The sequence below is a fragment of the Ornithodoros turicata genome, chromosome 4, assembly GCF_037126465.1.
Source record: "Ornithodoros turicata isolate Travis chromosome 4, ASM3712646v1, whole genome shotgun sequence".
Taxonomy (NCBI): domain Eukaryota; kingdom Metazoa; phylum Arthropoda; class Arachnida; order Ixodida; family Argasidae; genus Ornithodoros; species Ornithodoros turicata.
This window is the reverse complement of record NC_088204.1, coordinates 11704101-11723586: the sequence shown is the minus strand read 5'-3', so window position 1 is coordinate 11723586 and position 19486 is coordinate 11704101. Positions and strand designations below refer to the sequence as shown.

Below are 19486 nucleotides of genomic sequence, written 5' to 3'. Positions count from 1 at the left end.
TGTACCTAAACTATTAATGCTATCAATAAGCAGCAGTAATTTATATTAACAGTATCTTATATTTTAAGGATTAGTTCGTCCCCCGGAGAGCGAGATTTTTCGGTATAAATAGCAGAAAATGCGTAAATTAGGTTTGATAGCCACAGCTGGATAGAATATAAAATGATAGCGGCAAACAAAGTTCGTGGTTCTACCGCTTTCGACCGTGTCGCTGTCTGAGGAAAGTAGCTGGAACACAGGTATAGCCGATTAGGCAGCGGCGGTTTTTTAATTTTCACGATTTATCCGCAGAGCAACTGAGCAAGTCGCAGTATCGACATACAATTTTGGGGCATAATACGTCCTCTAACATCTACTTTAGCTTTCCGACACTGTTCTTATTTGTTTTATCTTCGTTGCAAACCCCGAAGTTTATCTTGGCGAACCCTGTACATCGCACGAGTATTTGTGAAGACAGCGAAAGCTTTAAAGCTTTCGCTAGCACTGACGAAATAGCACTGACATAGGCAAAGGCACAAAGGCACCCGCAGAAGGCAAGCAATGGCGTGGCTACTGTGGCGCCATCTATTAGCGCCCGAAGCAACTTGCTGCTGTAAACGGTCTATACAGGAGGCACTCTGATTTCTGCCAGGAAACTGCGACGCAGCAGAGGTGACAACCACAAAACACCGATTAGGACAATGGGCTCTTCAAAAACATCACCAACTAAGAGCTGAGACGAAGGAAGTACAGAACTGAGTAATAGTAAATGGGCAATAGTAGTATACCGGACCAATGCAAAATACCCAGCACCAACGACCACAGCGCCCTCACGGCCAGTCTCACGCAGTGGAAATCTCATGCACCAGAAATTGAATGGGAAAGCTGAAAATCGACGCATTTGTAGAAAGAGAAGAAATAGTAGGTAATAAACGAGTTTAGAAAATCCCAGTGCTCTTTGCGCACGCATTGCATCCTGGGAGCTTACTGAGTGGGGGAACGAAGAATAATGCTTCACATTTCGTTTTCGCTGACCTTGACACATCGTAGACAATGGACCGGTATGGAAGAAATCGGAACAGTTTGGAGGCCACCCGTTTCTTTCGTATCAGTAAACTCTCACAATTCAAAGCGACGCTAAGCACTCTGGGATTTTCTGAACTCGTCTATTGGCATGTCCGCATTCCGCATCTCGGGCTATCCAGGCCCGCCAGGGGTGCCGCTACGAATAGACGAATCCATCCATCCACCAAACAACGATTGGAATTCTGGTGCAGCAGAACTGGACGTGGAGGCATCCAGGTGTCTGGGTGCCTGCGCTGTCCACCCGATACAAAGGGGTAGCCAACAGTATCATCATCATCATCATCATGTTTGAACAAGTTTCCGTCGGTCGCGTCGATTGTGCAGCTCCGTGAATGAAGCGTTTCGTCTGGTTTTTCAAACCGTGTAAGAACGCGAACATAATTGTATCTGTGTTATGCGTAGAATTTTCTCTTCGCACGCCGTACGCGTACCACCTGAGTTACGAGAAAGGACAAGCGGCCCGTGTAGGACAGTTGAACCTCCCTTATGACGTGTCATCGCCTTGTGCCAGATAGCTAATAGCTTTTTAATAAAAACCTGTTGTATTGTTTTCGTTTGGAAATAACCATTGTAAAGTACTTATCCATTTGGATTGAGTTTGGAAATAACCATTGTAAAGTATTATCCATTTGGATTGAGTTGGTTAGCTAGTATGGGACCAGTTTGTAAGACTGAGCTTGCCAGTTCTTTGTAATGGGGGGACCAATTAATTTCAACTGGTTTCAGTCCAATGGGTGACAACAACACAGCTGGAATTCCAATTGATTTGAATGGGAAAATGTCCAATTAGACCAATTCCTTTTTTTCGACTGGGAACGGCTAGCTGGAGGGGCAGCACGCAGGGAAACACGTAATCTCACTAGCCATTCATTGTATAGACATAACCTACGACTACGGCCAATGAAAAATTGTCGATCAGTTATTTATTCAGTTGGCCATCGCCATAGCCTTGGAGAAGTTTATCTGCTTTCTTGCGTAGCTGACGAAAATTTGCTCCAGGGTAGTATCGCTGACGTAGAACTCTTTGAAACGGTGTCTTTTCTGGATTGAGGCCATCTTGGAGAACATCTCGCTCCAACTTGTATACGTTGTGCCCACTCTGTACTCGAGTATACCCTGCGCACAGACCAGTTTCTACAGAAACCCGCGTACAAGCCGTAGAATATACTGCTTACCTGGAATGAATGGTCCAGTTCGCAATTATGAAACTCCTGTTTCATGTCGTGCGTCAAGTCCTCCAAGAACTCAGAGTCGTCGACGTATTCTTGACGAGTCTTCACGGTTATGGTGTAGCCACGGCCAAATTTGCTCTTGAGTTCGTCCACAGTCCCGATGCACTCGAACTGACCGGATAGCAGCAGAGCGATGCGGTCACAAAGCACTTCGCACTGCCGGATACTAAGGGAGATTACACGAACAGTGTACTGTACAGTGTGTCGAACTGTGTACACGAGCGACATTGCCCTGAATACTCCAGCGGAAGACGCGCGGAACATCGTAGTTCTGATCATAATTCAAGCGAGCTGGAGTAAATTTGACGTGCAACACATCCCCGAGTTTGGGGTGAGTCTTGTCCCGTGTTGTATGTCCTCTTGTCTTCACCCCAAAGGATATATTGTCCACATCGTAGTTTTTTACGCGAGTGGTCAACGTATTTTCGTGGTCCTATAACCATGGAGGTCCTAGCCAGATCATTGGCCAGATGATGTTCCGTAGCAGACGACAGGGCCGATAGTGTCGTCTGCTATGTGCGCAGTACACAACTGCCGATATTCCGGCACTTTGTGCAGTTTTTTTGTCTTCTTCCACTAGAATATTCCGTGGGGATGTTGCACGTGTGAATACACGGTAAGCAACAGCGTTTGAGACAGCAAATCCAGTTACCTGTTTGACGTTAAGACTATAGATATATCCGTTATGTCCCGGATGATGGTGAGGCTCCTGCTGATCTGGGAACGTGCAGAGACATCCACACCAGTTCCAGGTTCATCCAGGAATACCACTTTTGGTGTTCCCACAATGGCTATGCCAATGGATAACTTGCGTCTGTCGCCTTGCCTGCAATTAGGGTTACGTTATGCCATGTTACGCTATGGTATAGATCACGCAAACTCCGTCGCAAAATCAAACTTGTTGCCTGAAGTGACCAAAAGCGCCATCAGCGCCACAACGTATTTTACCACATTATAGCAATCGCCATTTTAACACATGTAATGCGTTGCCAGCAAACTTCAGGGCTGACCTCCATAGTGTACTTCCATGATGTACTTTCGCTAAGAGCATGAGGAATGTATTTGTGGCAATGCGGTAGAGTATCGCCCCTGGCTATGAAACTCGCCATTCATCATCTCGCAATAAAGTTGCTGCATTTGCTTTTCCAGTCCACTGTTTTCCATCACCGAGCGGTTTCGCACTGCCACTGAGGCGGAAGGTCCAAACGGTCAACTACAATTCACACGACACCCCTATGTTTAAAGAATGACAGTTGATGGCAGCGTTCCATGGCCTCGACTACCTTCGACAGTGAGCACACATCCAGTTATGTCAACACTGTACGTCGTCAACATTATTAGGGATAGGCCAACCGAATCCGCGAACCACCAAGCCTGATTGGACGGCGGATTGGATATCAAATTCCGCTTCCCAACACTTTTCAACAGAAGCGTTCACCCACCCCCTGGCTTTTTCGAAAGATTCCAAATCTCAACATGATACAAATACGAGACAGGCACGAAACAGACTGGGCATGCTTACGTGTAAATGGCAATGTCGTGATCTGCAACCTTGCCAAGGTCCATGAGAGCTAGCAGGTTGGCCACTGCGCTGTCCATCGATTCTTTCGGTACCCCTCGAAGTGCCGAGAACAGAGTGACAAGTTGTCTGCCGGTCATGTGATCTGGCAGGCCCAGAGTTTCTGGGCAGTATCCCACCTGCACGCAATAACACGTACTGTATAGCGCTGTGTGTTCCCGGAGCTTGCCAGAGGAACTGAGAGGAACCTGTGCGAGGAACTTTGTTGGTTCATCCGTCAAGGACGCGTTACCGATGTAGGCATCTCCTGAAGAAATCTCGGTGACGCCGGTCAGCATCTGCATCATTTCCGTCTTTCCGGCTCCGGTCACGCCGATGATTCCCAGACACTGCGAAATGATTATAGGCTGAAACGATCTCAAAACTGGACGACTAAAAATGGCTGTTGTATTTTGTCAATATGGAAGACGTGCCACACGATTTCGTTCAGCATGTGTGGGATCACTATGTTATTGTGTTCCTTGTTGGGAAGCGGTGCGAGTTTTTCATGTACTCTTTCCGAACGTAATATCTGGTCATGAATCCAGGAACATCGCTGCACGCATAGCAATCTTGAGGCACGCAACTTTTGAAGCATATGTAATATTTTTGCAACAGGGGAGGATCCACACCCTGGGTTTGGGAGGGCGGTCTCGGACTCTTTGTTGAAGTGCGTAGTGGAGGGGCGAACGCCCCCAAAACGCCAGGACCGCCACTGATTTGCAATGGCCTTTCAAGACGACACTTCCGCCATGCTCGTTCTATGAATGCAACTATCTCGCGACGTAACGCCTCGCAGTTTTAAAAACAGTTAAGAGGACATACCAGCTCCCTCTCCCCACATGCATTCTGTATGGCGCATAGTTGAAGCTTTTTCTCCGTAACCAGCGGTCAGATTTTACTGCGAGTGGAGTTACTGGAAAGGGGACGGGGGACAAGATCTGTGACATGTGGGGCTCGTAACTTTGAAATTGTTCGCAGTTATATTATGATCGCAGTTATGAAGTTTGGGGGGTATCTATAAGAAGCCTAAGGCAAATTCTAAAATTCCGAGCCGTACACGCCCCAGACCTTGTCCTCTTTCCAACGATACCAAAATTTGACCGTTGATTGCTCAAACCGCACCAAATCAAATCGCGCGCCATGGAAAATGCACGTGGGAGAGGGAGCTGGTATTTCCTAGTAACTGTTCAAATGAGGAATGCGGGACTTTGCGCGTCAAATCCGTGGACTACAACGTATGAAACGGAGCCATACATTCAGTGGGTTGCATATGGTTTCTCAACCCTTTTATAGCCAAATGGCTACTGAGGAGGAAGCTAAATCGCATCTTTCCTTCGATCACTGGGGTCGTGGGGAAGAATATGGCCGAGACTTGTTTCGCCTATACTAGACTTCCGTTCTCGGTAAAGCCTCTTGACCTGGTTCGTAGAGCGCAGGGTTCTATGATGAACTGGAAAAGTAACACCCCGCCTCCCCCGCCTTACCCCCAGACCTCTATACGCACCTGACTGGGCTTGAGCAAGAAGCTCACATCCGCTAAGGACTTCCGGAGACCGTACCGCTTGGTGAGTTTCCTCACAACCAGCGCCCACTCTAGCAGTGCCTTCGACGCCGCACCGTCGGGTGTGCACGCTTTTTCGACTTGTGTGGATTCTTCCCGCACATCAGAGTCCAATGCGCTGGTGTAGAGTCGCGGCCCTTCGAGAGATGGCGGCTGGACTGCAGTAGTCTCCGAAATTCCATACAGCATGTCTCGGACCACACGACGTAGCCGACGGAAGTTTTCGGTCTCCATAACGGAGACTAGCGTGAGGAGTACCAGACCCTCGAGAAGCAACAAGACACATTCAAGTGTCACACTGCCGCTCTTCAGATCAAGCGGGTGCACTGCTGTTCTCCTGCCTTCGGTAGAGTTTGGGTGGAGGACCGCTGCGGGAAAACGAAGGCTGCAGATTCTTAAACGATCCTTGACTTTCAAGGCAACTACATGTCTAACGCATAGAAGCAGCGTCCCTTGTGCATAAACCGAGGGACTGTGCCGGAGGCGATTTAACACATTTACGTCTGCGGCTTCTATGGGCCGTCAAGTGCAGTGGCTGGAACGCGGGCCAATACGGCGTACGGCGGTATGGTTCGTGAACTTTGGTCACAATAAACCTCCCTATGAGATATAGTCCGGCTGATAGCAGCATCGCAAGTGCTCTAACCTTGACAACAGTACTGCAACGAGACGGTGTTCTCCAGCTCGGCACCTCTACAGATGTGAAGCAGGTGTTCCTTGTTGACGTTGCAGACTTGATTCTCTCGGCTCAAAGTCCGCAATTTGAGAACACCCCGCGTCAACGTGTACGTGGGTAGACAACCGCAGGCGACGTCCAAAAGTTTAGAAAGGAACATCGTGAACCAGGATTCATCACTTGTCACTTGTCGGAGCACTCGCTCGAGGGAACCTAAGGTTCCTGTGGAGCAACAGACGTCAAACATTTCGTAAATTAAGAATAGGCAGACGTACCCCCGATGAACAGGCAGACGGCCAAAACTGAAAGTCCGAGAGAACCGTCGTGAAAGAGTGGAGATGTTAGATACGTAAAGGGAATAACAGCCACGCCGTGAAGGAGGAACAGCACGAACAGTCCACCTGTGAAGAACAACCCACATGAGATACCCGGTGCAGTTTAGCCTCGGTATTTGCTGTAAATGAACACACTATTGTTGACGTTTGGAACACGGTATTGAGGGGAACGGTGCCAAGGCCTATAGGGATACTTCGATACTCAGAGGCGATGGTACCTCAATACCTCAACTGAAATAATCTAAAGATCCAACAATGGACGCTACAGTAGTACGTGCACGCCAAGGAAGCAGCTTCTGTATGACAGATCAGACAATGGCATTTCCTGCACTTGTGTTTTTGGAGTTTCTCAAGAAACACGCGCAACACAAACAGGGCATCCGGAACCTCAAGGGCAAAAGTAATAAATAAAAAGAAAGAAAAGCTACGCGCCGGCTCGGTACACTCGTGAATTGTATTCCTTTCTCATGTTTCATTCGTTAGTTAATTTCGAACTTCGGGAGGAGCCCATATAACAGAAAAGATTACTAGAGCATAGAAAAAAAGCTCACCAGTAAATTCAGCACCGATCAAAATTCGGTGGTTGAACAGCATAGCCGGAATAAACGGGATAGCACATAGTACCACTAGCATGACATCGAAGGTGAAGTTGCTGAACCAATATAGTGAGCCAGGCAGCCCAGTCATGAGTTGCAGGTGCTTGAACCTCGTGATGCGTTCGGATATGGGGTACACCACGAAGCTGGCAGCGTGAAAGCAGAGGGAAAGGGGCACGAAGACGGCAGTCATGAGGTTGAGGACAATGCGTTCTCGGGTTGTCGTGTCTTTAGGCGTGCCGAAGCCAGACTTGAAGACGCTCAAGAGCTCTTCGAAGCTGGTTAGCTCGGGTGCCTGGGTGTCGTTCATGAAGGGCTTGTTGATGGGGACAAAACTGATTTTCCTGCTGCCTGTGACGTTGCGCAGGACAGCTGTGTGGTACATGCTTACTGCTAGCGGTGCTGAATGGGGACACTGTCCGTTGAACCAGATCGTGACCTGTGCAGGAACGAAACACCAGATTCGTACTTCACGCTATAAGGCTCCGACTTTACCCAGTGAGCTGTCTCGACTTGACACGCGTGGGCCACTCGTCGCGGTATTTCCCCCACGAAGGCAGCAGCCTGTTGTACTTCTGTGGGTGGGTCTTTTCTCAGTCTGCCCCTGTTCATGTTAAAACATTTTCTGCGCTTTTTTTTCGTTAAAATGTGGCTGCGCTCCTTTGGAACACGTGATTACACTGGACGTGTTTTAAAATAAAACGCGTGTAGGAGACTATTATGGAATGGCGCAAAAGGTATACGTACTGGCTGCGAGACGATGGGTATAGTTCAGAGGAAAGACTAAGAAGTATCGCGAGGAATTGTTCTGAACAGGGCCTGTCTTTCTACCTGGCCTGGGCCAGGGCCTGGGCGTTGGGTATGACGGCGACAACAGGGTGAGGATAGTTCTGTAGAGTATTTCTGGTCAAGACACTCACCATTGATCTACCGCTCACAATGTACCCGAATTGAAGCTGGTACACATATTGCCGAGGATTATCTTCGGCGTAATCCAACAGGCGCGAATTTATGCGGTCACTCTGCATGTTCACAAGATGGATGTTTTCGGCATCGTGGAGGAGGTCCACCAACTGTTTTTCAATTCCGTCAACACCGGCGTTGGCCACCAAGAAGCTAGCTATATTGCTGAACACCCGTCGTGGGATGTAACTTAGTTGATTTTCGAGCAGCTCATCGTCGACGGTCAAGGCTGGCCTGCGGTAGCGGAGCTGCAAGAAGCCAGACAGCAAGAGCACGGCCACGGGGACCACCCACCGTGGGATGGGCGAATGCCAGTCGCGGTTCCACTGGTGGAAACGCTTCGCCAGAAGAGCTGTGAACAGACGCGTGCCGCTAGGTGGTGCACACTTCACTTGCGTAGCAGGAATGTCGATTTCGGAGGAGTCTTCCTGCTGTGGAGCGCTCTCAATGCCGACTTGTTCGAGTGTGGCCTCCTGCGTCGCCTGTAAGTTTTCAAAGTACCCTCTCGTTAAGCTCGCGTTTCCTCGTGGTACCTCATGCGACATCTTGATCTGAGTTGCTCCTAGACCTAGCTTACAAGCGAGCTGTTTGATCACTCAAATGTGTTCGCTAATTCCCCTCCAAAGTCTTGGTTGGCAGACGTTCATGTTCGCACTTCTGGAGAACTCGCTCGTAAGCATGCTCACTCGTGCGAATGAGCTAAGCAGGCAGTGAGCAAGCAGAGCGTAAGTGAGCAAATGGAGAGCAGATCAGTAGTTTATCCAGAATCAGACAAGGGGGGGGGGGGTAGCAAAACAATTGGAGGGTCATCATTACAGCTATGTTGTACAGAAAACAATTTGAGGGTGCCTCCAAAAATGGGGGGCGGGGGTTCTGGATAAATCACTGGAGCAGAGCGTGGGGTGAGTAAGCGGTAATCACAGTATCGTATTTCAGCAGGAGGACATTAAATCCCCACATCGTGTCCCACAATTCTCGGAAGCACCACGAATATTATTCAAAACTACATTGAACAGCCATGGAATGTTCATTTGACATGTCTGAGCCGGAAGATTTGCATAGAGCCATATCAGGAGCACACCCACCTTATTGAGAACATCCTCAAGCGTCGTCACCATGACACTCATGGACGCTATCTTCAGGTTGTCCCTCTCCTTATCCAGTTCCTTAAACATCGCCACCATACGCCGAGTCCCGGGGTTAGGTCCGATCGCGTATTCCGCCTCGTAGCTAGTGTCCAGCTTCACTGTTACTTGCGGGATGTGTTTACGCAACAGCTCCTCAACGGCCGGGCTATTGCATTGAGCGTCCTTGTGGATCCTGATGCAGTAGCCTGCGCCGAAACGGTCCCGGAGAAAACTCGGGGAACCGCAGCACCAGAGAAGGCCTTTGTTGACAATGGCAATCTTGTCCGCTAAGGCGTTTGCCTCCGCGAGGTTCTGGGTAGCGATCAGGATGCAACAGTTCCGGCGAGCCTTGAGCAGCAATTCCCAGACCTCTCGCTGAGTGCTGGGGTCCATGCTAACGGTAGGCTGGTCGAAGACCATTATCTTGCACTGGAACAAATATGACCAGGGGTGTAGGGGTGTAACTGGAGGCATGTCTAATATGTAAAGTCGTGCGCGGGTTCGAATCGTTTGACCCGCAACCCGCACTTTTTTTTTTTTCACAATCCCATCCGCACCCGACGCGCCGTGAGCCTGTGGTATACTGTGGTACTCCCCAATGCTGTGCCTGAAAGGTTTTTGTTGCACCCGTTGACCGCCTACGTAACGAACCAAAGATGCAACTTCAGCAGTTGTCTAAATATTTTCTATTCCGCTTTTTGGAAAGTTATACCCCTGTCCTGGTGTCATCCGCGTCCGACCTACTGCCCACACGACACTGCAAATGGGGAACCGCACTCGCAGGAAAGTACCGTTTATCCGCAGGTCACGCAGGACCGCTCTATAATACGGAACTTTTGCCGTATTAATTGCGCATGTCACATCAGTGTGTTTCCAAGGTACCGTATAAGCCTTTGGACTCACCTTCGCCCCTACCAGAAGCGTGATGGCAACGCAGAGCAATCGTCGCATGCCGTCCGCTAGGGTTGGGGGTAGGTAATGCATGTACGACGGCATCTGAATGTCTGCCAACAGGAGATTAATTTCTTGCCGGATCCTATTCAAGCTCATTCCTTTAAGCTAGAGTGAAAAGGAAGAAAGAAGGAGCGTGGGTGTCAGGGTATATTTGACAAGGTATACTCGTACCATTGCGAAGAACAGGAGATGCTCCTCGACCGTAAGTTCGTTAAAGAGGACGTTATGCGGTGGGCAGTACGAGATCAGTTCACGTGCTTCGCTGGTATTCGTGACGACGTTGTAATTCTCCACGATCACTGCGCCACTGCTGGGAAGCACCAAACCTTGAACGAAAGTGGGATGTGATGCACGCCATTTTTATTTTTTTGGTCGTACCGGTTATTATGTTGATCATCGTCGACTTTCCAGAGCCGCAAGGTCCGAGCAGAACGGTTATCTGGTGACGGAATATTTTCAAGTTGATGTGATGGAGGAGGAACGGTCCGTAGAAGGTCTGAGAACACAGCAAAGATATATGAATAGTTGAAGATCGGATTTACGAAACTACACCTAAAATTCAGTCTATACGAAGGTCGAAAAGTGGAAGATTCAGTGACCCGGTGAACGTAACCAAAGTCTTTCTGCAGATTTCGAACAAAAACTGTTCAAGACGCCAATAAGGAGGACAGTCTGTTCGAAATATCGGAGGCTTCTGGCCTGAGGCTTTTGCTTCAGTCTATTCGAAGAGACGATTTTTGTATCATAGGTCTCGATTCCTCATGACAGTTCAGTTCCAAAGGGGGCAGTCTCATAGTTCGTGACCTACTCAGGACTACGACCTACTAGATTATAACGATCATGTCATGGGCACCTCTTCCCAGCGCCGCATTTGGAAGCTAGCGGTGGCGCTACTCATCGGCCCGGTTATTTTTATGCAAGCGGTGGATGTCCCACGGGAGATGCTTCTTTCTAAAGTCATCATCATTCTACGCGTTTTCATGTGAGCTGTTGCTGTCGTCTGCTACGGTAGTCATACATCCGCCTCTGCGCGTTCAAAATTCAAATTTTTATTGTCCAATCATAATGTAGATCTCGCGGGCCGATGAGTAGCGCCCCTAGCGGCTCGTGCGGACGGGCTCCTCATAGGGGTGGCCGATTATGACATGGTCGTTATAATCTAGTAGGTCGTGCTCAGGACACATGAAAGACATCACTTCGACATTTGACCGAAAAGGCCAATGGGTGAGCGTACAGGCAAAACAGGCGTTTACAACCGGCGTGAAGAGCACGTCACCCTGAATATGACGTGTCTGTCTGTTCCTGGTCTTCCAATGTCACGTTCATGCTTACCCTTTGGGGACGTTAAATAATTATAGCAACGATGCTTCCTACCTATGAGCACAAAAGAATTCGAAACCTCTACGTCTACCTGTTTCGTAGACCGTCGTCCACCTGTAGATTGTCTCGTGGTTATTGGAAGAGATGTAGTGGATGTTGTTGTTGCCAGCACAGGTCGTGGAAAGCTATGCAACTCTTCATCAATTTAATTCATCTGCATCATAACGACGGTCCTTTGGGGCAGGGTAATTTGCACTACTGCACTACTGCAGGTAAAGACAAAACTTACGTTAGTCATGTTTTCCTTTTGTCGTCATCAGGTAAGTTTTGTCTTTACCTGTAGTAGTGCAGTAGTGCAAATTACCCTGCCCCAAAGGACCGTCGTTATGATGCAGATGAATTAAATTGATGAAGAGTTGCATAGCTTTCCACGACCTGTGCTGGCAACAACAACATCCACTACATCTCTTCCAATAACCACGAGACAATCTACAGGTGGACGACGGTCTACGAAACAGGTAGACGTAGAGGTTTCGAATTCTTTTGTGCTCATAGGTAGGAAGCATCGTTGCTATAATTATTTAACGTCCCCAAAGGGTAAGCATGAACGTGACATTGGAAGACCAGGAACAGACAGACACGTCATATTCAGGGTGACGTGCTCTTCACGCCGGTTGTAAACGCCTGTTTTGCCTGTACGCTCACCCATTGGCCTTTTCGGTCAAATGTCGAAGTGATGTCTTTCATGGTTTCATGGTGCTGAACGCTCGCAACATCCGGAGTCTCGTATTACGGTATACTTCCGCACACTTCTCGAAGACTACTTCGTTATTCTGAATGAAACTTTCACTTATGTGCATACAAACATAGTATCACCCGGTCCAGTAGCGTAGCCGAAAGGGGGGGGGGAGGGGAGTTTCGGGGCTTTAAAGTGCCCCTCCGAAATCGTACCTCTTAGGAGAGGCGAGGGGAAATCCTCCTCCCTCATATAAAGGCTCCATATAGAAGTTTAGAACCCCTCCCGAAATATTTTTCTGGCTAAGCCAATGACCCGATCTATGTGATCGAAGACGCTAGTCGTTCAGTGGTCAGCCGCTGACTTGCTCGCAAATCATCTTACTTTCTTGATGTTCACTAGTTGGATAGAGGGAGCGATGTCTGTAGGATCGTTCTCGAACATTGAAGGATCGGGGTTGACGCTTCTGTAAGACGATGCGACTTCCGTCTGAGGTGCCCAGTAGCTTCTCTGTAACAGTGGGCCGCATTAACTGGCAGAATACAAATGAAAGGAAAACTCACCATGAACGGAAACCACATTGGCCTATGGATGCCAGGGCCCCATGGAATGATATTATCCGTGTACCAGATTAAGAAGGTCATCAACAGACACGTGGCTAAGTTCACCAGCATGAGATCAGACACACTGATGTTGTCCAGCGTTATGGAAGGGTCATTGAAGTTACTCCATGTTAGTCCGCCACCTGCGGGGTAAAGTTGTGGTAGCGTACGCACGATGTCTTTTTCTCTTTTCATCACCAGGGGTGTGTTGGCAGAGAAAAAAATTTGCCTAATTTGCAAAATGCACAATTCAGGAACAATTCTCGGAGAGTATATGCAGATTAAAAAGGAAGATTGGCTGTAATTACGGAATCTTTCGTAGCGCTCGATGACTTTGAGTGACCAGTGAAGACCCATGCAGGGGAAGACAGAAGACAGGACCTTCGAGGCTCTGGTCTGCAGGTAGTATCCGTGACCCGTTGGGTTCTGTAGGATACTGTAAGGGAACGCCAGACAGCAGGTCCAGTACAGGAGCGAGAAAATTATGGACAGCCGACCTGGAAGTGACACGCAAGCCCTAGTCATGGGAGAGGTTTAAGTCTCACTCATTGGCGAGACTATCAAGCTTAGACGGACAAGGACATTGAGCCCAAACATGTTGGAAATACTATAGTGGAACACTTCGGCCATCGGTAGACTAGCTGGTATAGCGTGTTTCGTGATCTGTTCCTATATGGTCGCACGATTGATCCCGACCGAAGACGCCTGCAACTTTGAGGCAAGGTATACAGGTTGCTTGGACATGCTGTCGGTGCAAGATCCTTCAGGTGGGCCATCCACTAAGGTGTCGCCTCATTATCATAGTTGTCTTGGGGTTGGTGGGGCATCATGATCAGCAGTGGAACACTTAGGCGCGTGCAGGTTCAAGGCCACTTGATCTGGGACGGTTGAGCTTTTTGCCGCAACGGCATGGGTGTAGCCAATGCATGTTTGTTACTTCCCGAGAAGGAACAGCATATGTCTGTGCTCTTTGAAAGTGTGCATTATGAAGAGGTCCTGTGCACACATACTAGCGCTCGCAACTACAATTAGACCACGTTACAACGAAACGCGATATAACTAAATTCGCGATAGAGCGAAATAATTTGCATTTCCCTGCAGAGGGCAATAGAGACCAATGTATTTTAACACCCGCAACAACGCAATACTTTCCGCGTATAGCAGGTTCCGCGTTGTAAAAGCCCTCGCGTTACCAATTTATACCGTGCCCGTCAGACAACATCGGTATATGGAGGTGTGCGCTTTGAGTTCATCGCTGCAACTTACTGCTGGTTAGCAGGACAGAGAGGAACATTGCGTGCAGGACGGTGACGTTGGAAAACATGAGGAGCACGATGAAGATGAGAGCCGGGTCGGAGTAACTCACAACGGGATCCGGACCCAGAAGGAAGAGGAAGAGCATGGCGACGCACACCATTAGAGTCATGGACATGCAGCTGCTCAGAAAATGACTGCCCCAGTAGACAAGCTCATTCGTGCCGGCGATTCGGAGAAGCTCCTAGAGGGACGTGTAGGGAATTCGGGATGTCAGTTACTGAAATCAGCACGGTTGTCAGTTTGGTAAGCATGCGAATAGACCTCTCCCTGTTTGTAAACAAATGACGTCATAGTGTTCGACAGCGCCACCAATAGAAGACTTCAGAAAATCCCAGTGCTCTTTGCGCACGCATTTCATTCTGGGCGCTTGCTGAGCAGGGGAACGAAGAATAATCGAAGAATCGAACGAAGAATTTCGCTTTCGCTGACCTTGACATGTCGTGGACAATGGACCGATAGGGGAGAAATGGGAACAGTTTGGGGGCCATCCATTTCTTTCGTATTAGTAAACTCCCACAGTTCAAAGCGGCACTAGCACTCGTCTATTTTCTGAACTCGTCTATTTGGTAGAGTTGAACTACTCTCGAAGCTAGGTCGCGCCCGAAAGCCACGGTCTTGAGGGGATTACGATAGTCCCTGAAAGGAACGCGACCTTCGGTCCTACTTTTCTTTCAATGGGAATCAGTCCCCTGTGTCTTCTCGACAAAGATGGCTTTCTCGAAGCACGAGGGAGTCTCTTCGATCGAATTATTTGGGACATTATTTGGGGGATTTTCACAACATGTTCACATTAGTGCCTCTGGTTAGTGGCTCTAGTACTTCTGAGTTTCAAGCGCGAAATAGTGTACCTGATCGGCAAAAGGTCCACATGATTGCTGAGGGTTGAGGATGATTTCCTGGAACGCACAGGAGTCTGACCCTGTGATTGTTACCCCAGGAACAGTTCGGTTAACGTTTCGTGTAGGAAATCCGTGGGTTGTCCTCTACAACTGAGTTCTTAGCGCTTTCCACCAAACAACGATTCAACTTTTAGTAGTACGCGTAGACTTAGCATAGCTCAGCCAGCATGCAAATGTGCTCTGAGCACGTCGTCTCCGACGAGCGTCTTCGCCACATGGTCAGTGTACATGGTCGTTTGTCTACTTCACGTCCCGTTTGTGCGCTGTTATTTGGGTTATAGTACGAGCACCAGTTTGAAGCATGCGGGCGCACTACGTTGTGACACTGAGGCGTCACGCGCTCGCCTAAGCCAATCACAAGAGTCTCCAGATTTGTGGACGGAGTATGGCTTGCAGGCGAGTATCGGAACCTCGCCCTATAGCTCTAAACAACGCAAGAAAGACTGTACTCTCACCCGCATGCCCGAACACTTCTCTCCCGTGATCCTGGCGACGATTTTGGTGAAGGGCACCAAGAAGGCGGTGCCAAAGCGAAACACTAGGGTGGTGTACGACCGATCGAATTCCTCGGTGTAGTAGCGTGGGTATGGAAACCGCTGAAGCTGAATGTCGTTCATGGCGTTGACGTTTATATTCCTAGCTGCGGCAACCACCTGCAAGAAGTTCTTCTCAAGCGAGTACAGCACTGGAAGCAGGGCCGTAGTTTCTTTGAAAGCCTCCCACTGCGACGGGCCTGGAAGCTGATAGGAAAATGGCTCTTACAAAATTTGGCAGTCCTTGCTCCGGTCACGAAGACGCCGTCGCTGATATGACGTCGAAAGAGCTGCGGAAAGTGCACAGAACAATCCACGTACCTCAAGCTTCTGCAAGTAATCGAGGTTGATGTCGAAGCGAAGCCCTTTGTATCTGATGTGGTAGCGAACTTGTTCAGGCAGCTTGTCAGGGTTCAAAGCCGGATCTTCGAAGACAATGGCTAAGCAACGACTGCCGACCTTTGATTCTGCATCGGCTTCCATGAGCCCGACGACTTCATCAGCGGTGGACACGGCTTTCAACGACGGAATAAATAGTTCGTGAGACACGCTTCGCATCACCTGGGCGAGAGCAGGTTGTACGTTTCATCTATCAGACATGACAGGAATCTTACGGATATTTCTGTTACTGAATTGCGTCGGTATAAACGAAAGCTTGAACGAAGCTAGAAGATTCAATGAAGCTTCGAGCTCCGCAGACATTACGAAGAGATGATTTCGCATGCTGGACGTGTGCAATAGACAATGAACGCCACCCCGCCAATCCCTTTCGTTCGAAATCGACGTACTTTCAGAGTCTTCAGTATTTCCCTGTGGACATCGGCAGCGCGACAGAGGGCCGGGGGTGAGGAGCATATTACGGGAGTGGGCGGTCGGCTCGCGTGACGTTTCGTGACGTTGCTTCTGGGCTTGCGATAGGAAGCCGCATATTGCGATGCCGGGGAAACGGACCGCCCTCTTGACGTCACGATGTTCTCAGACAAGCGTCGTGCGCGCGTCTCTCTGTGGGAAAGCCTACTCGCGTGGATCTCGTTGCTTTCACATGCCTACACAAATCAACGCTTGGGCTGCGCGAACCAGATTAAGTTCTAAATACACTACCGTCTCGAACAGAAATCAGCGAATCGATGCTTGGAGAGCGAGTTATCCCTTTAAACATCGTGTCAACAATAAACCTTCAGTTGAGAGTACGCTATTTCTGTTGACTGTCCCTTGTGCTTGTGTCGTTTGCTGAGTTTACTTGTGCTGAACTGTAGTGAATCACAAAGCGAATGGAATTCTAGGGCGTGGCGCAACCTTCTGTTCTAAAAAAAGTTCTGTAAAAGCCTCAGCTCGAGAACCATCGGTATTTCGAACGCAGTCTGTGGAAGAACAGTGTGTGCTGCTTCCGACCTGCCGCGTTTGCTTTAGTTGACCTTTATCAAATCCCAAGAATTTCCACCTTTTAGTGCTCTGACAGTAACATTTCAACGCAACCACGTAATTTCGCGTAGCCGTATTTTTACACGCAACCCCTTTTAACGCGGTGCGTAATATTTTCACACCGAACCTGCATGCAGGGTAATCAGCGGGCATTGCGTGCAAGTCCAACAACGATATTGTACTCGGAAATGTTGACTGCGCTGTCTTGCCTGCGAGACGAAAGCTTGATTGGGCGTGTAGATGAGCGTGCTGACGTCCTTGGGCCACAGCTGAAGAGGGTGGACGCGTGGGAAGACCTCGGCCGGCACGGGGTCTCCGTACCTGATCTCCAAGGCGTCGTTCCACACGCCGTACAGCGTTGCAGCCACGAAGAGCAATTCCACCACGGTCCACGAGTAGTGGCGTCGGATGCCACTTATGTAGACATTCTTCCAAAGTATTATGTACAGCTGCCGGAAGGAGTTGCCCATGTTGCACACCCTGCCACGATAAAAGTACGTCACGCTGCACTCTAACCGGGGGGGGGGGGGGGAAGGAGCAAATTGGGGAGATATTCCAGCTTCCAGATCCCTAGTAACTTCCCATTTTGGTCTCCTCACCCTGAAATTTACCTCCTAGAAGTGCAAGTAATCCTCGAACTTCGCAAAATCTTCCGTCCATTTAGTCATGAAAGGGACTAATGCTTACGGCAATAGATGTTGGTCCCCAAAAGAACTAAAATTGCTTTTTTTTTTAAAGTGTGGCACGTCGACGTGGGGTTGAGTTAACACAATAAGCCAAAGGTGTTGTAATGGACGCGCCGCTTCTACACTTGGCAGACGGGTACCGGGTCCTTTTTGCAGTTCTTCCGTCGTATACCATTTACTGTAACTAGCTACAACAACTGTAGTTTATCGTTTCAATAGCGTTTATGACTAGCGAATGACTGCGGTCACCGTATCAAATAACCAAATTTAGCATAAAAGGCGAATGAAATATTCTTACGACCAACGAAACTTACTGTCGCAGTCCCACGGAAACAGCTTCTTCTGTAGCTTGCGGTGTTCCAGAATGACGAAGCGCGGATGAACGTGCTCATGCAGGCCCGCGATTCGTCTTCGTCGATCTCTTGCCCCACACAAGAAGAGCAGGGTACTTCTAGCTGTCGGATAGAGCTGTGCGGCGGTAAACCATAAACCACACCGTGAGGATTCAGGTCCGCCTAAGTGCATGTGTTGTGCTTTTTGGGATGTTGCCGGGGTGTTCCACTTATTTCGTACTAAAAAATCGAGCTTGCGTGCTCGCAAGGGATACTCCAGATACCCCCGACCAACGCCACCTATAGAGTAAGAAAGAAAAGAGCCTGACCATGTGACGTAGTCGTTAAGAGTTCGACGACCACGACGTGCTTTCGGCGGCCGTAGCTATTTAAATGGAGACGACACGCCACCGGCCGCTTGGGTAGCCACTGCAGTAGCCATAAAAAGCCTGTGTTTGAAACAGAATGCAGCGATTGGCTGAAGCAGACGACATCCCGACTCTATATGTCCCTGTGAAGTCGGCCCAGGACGCACGATTTCCCTCTGCGATAGTGGTGACGTTGCCCGCCTGGGCAAGCCGTTCCATCACCACCACCACCAGGAGTGAGAGGAAGCACTAAGCAGGCATTTTGAATCAAAGTGGCGTTGCTTCCGAGACACGTGAGATGGTGAGAGCGATAGATGTTCATATGGGATGCAGAAATGTTTAACGATCGACAGGGGATTTCGATACGCTGGCGACGCTTGGTACCGTACAGTCGCTATTGGATGTCATGTGACGCTTGACGAATTTTGCTTGACACCATAAGTAAAAACATACATAGAAACCAATACACATCGCACAGAAAGGTCCTGTACAGGGCAGTACAGTTTTCATTATACAGGGTGTCCACCATAACTATAGAAGTAATTTTTAAAAATAGGAAAATCACCTTTTCCCAGTTTTAACCAATGAAGACGCACTCCACGTCTAAAGGCCCGCCTTTAGAGGGCACAGGCAAGCTTGTGTGGCGATGCATGAATTAACTTTCGCTAATTAACGTTTTAATTATGAAAGATAGGCGGTTGACCCAATGGGGAGATCGAGTCCCTTGGGGTCACTGGTAACATTGCCGTTTTCAGAACAAAAATCGAGACAGTTACACGAGGGGAGGGCATGGAAATAAGGCGATCTGGTGGTCGTTTTTCGACGCTCAAGTACGCCGCTCCCGTTTTCCTTTCCTCTGTATGCGCGGGACGGAAATTGTGCTCCGCATGGTGCGCTATGCCTTCCTTGCAATTCATTTCATTAGCGTCACTGCTCATCCCTCCATATGTATCCTTGCATGGATCAAAAGCTTTCTTTCGAAGCGCATATATTATCGATCTTTAATCGATATCGTCAGAACAGAGGAGTTTCCCAGGGCTCTGTTTTATCGCCTGTTGTTCAACATTTTTCCTGCGCTCTAGCAGCGCAGCTTACAGAGGGCTCTCTACGTCGCTGAGTGACGTCAGCACCAGTCGGGCTCTCTGAAAGAGTTGAGGGCCGGGTGTCTAGAGGGCGTGCTCATCAAAGACCGCGTGCGTGC

General features: G+C 49.0%; 1 protein-coding gene across 1 annotated transcript; it reads right to left on the bottom strand.

Annotated features, from left to right (window-relative positions):
* Nucleotides 1-1968: 1968 nt before the first annotated feature.
* Nucleotides 1969-17989, bottom strand: LOC135391043 (phospholipid-transporting ATPase ABCA1-like). The gene is made up of 22 exons (XM_064621119.1): nucleotides 17900-17989; nucleotides 17109-17379; nucleotides 15799-16038; nucleotides 15400-15684; nucleotides 13995-14226; nucleotides 13037-13225; nucleotides 12690-12871; nucleotides 12511-12636; nucleotides 10449-10566; nucleotides 10242-10396; nucleotides 10020-10175; nucleotides 9075-9545; nucleotides 7947-8471; nucleotides 6982-7465; nucleotides 6371-6496; nucleotides 6066-6317; nucleotides 5363-5787; nucleotides 4065-4205; nucleotides 3820-3995; nucleotides 2950-3123; nucleotides 2241-2463; nucleotides 1969-2181 (listed from the first exon to the last, which is right to left on the bottom strand). Exons 2-22 carry the CDS (start codon nucleotides 17367-17369, stop codon nucleotides 1993-1995), a joined length of 5130 nt encoding a protein of 1709 aa, XP_064477189.1. The 5' UTR covers nucleotides 17370-17379; nucleotides 17900-17989; the 3' UTR covers nucleotides 1969-1992.
* Nucleotides 17990-19486: the final 1497 nt, after the last annotated feature.

Bases quoted from the DNA above. Each gene is read 5' to 3' on its own strand.
- LOC135391043 (XM_064621119.1), bottom strand. From the start codon at position 17,369: ATGGGCAACTCCTTCCGGCAGCTGTACATAATACTTTGGAAGAATGTC. The intron at 8,472-9,074 runs GTGGGTGTGCTC...GAAAACTTACAG, and splicing joins TTGAGGATGTTCTCAATAAG to GCGACGCAGGAGGCCACACT. The intron at 3,996-4,064 runs GTTCCTCTCAGT...TATTGCGTGCAG, and splicing joins CAACAAAGTTCCTCGCACAG to GTGGGATACTGCCCAGAAAC.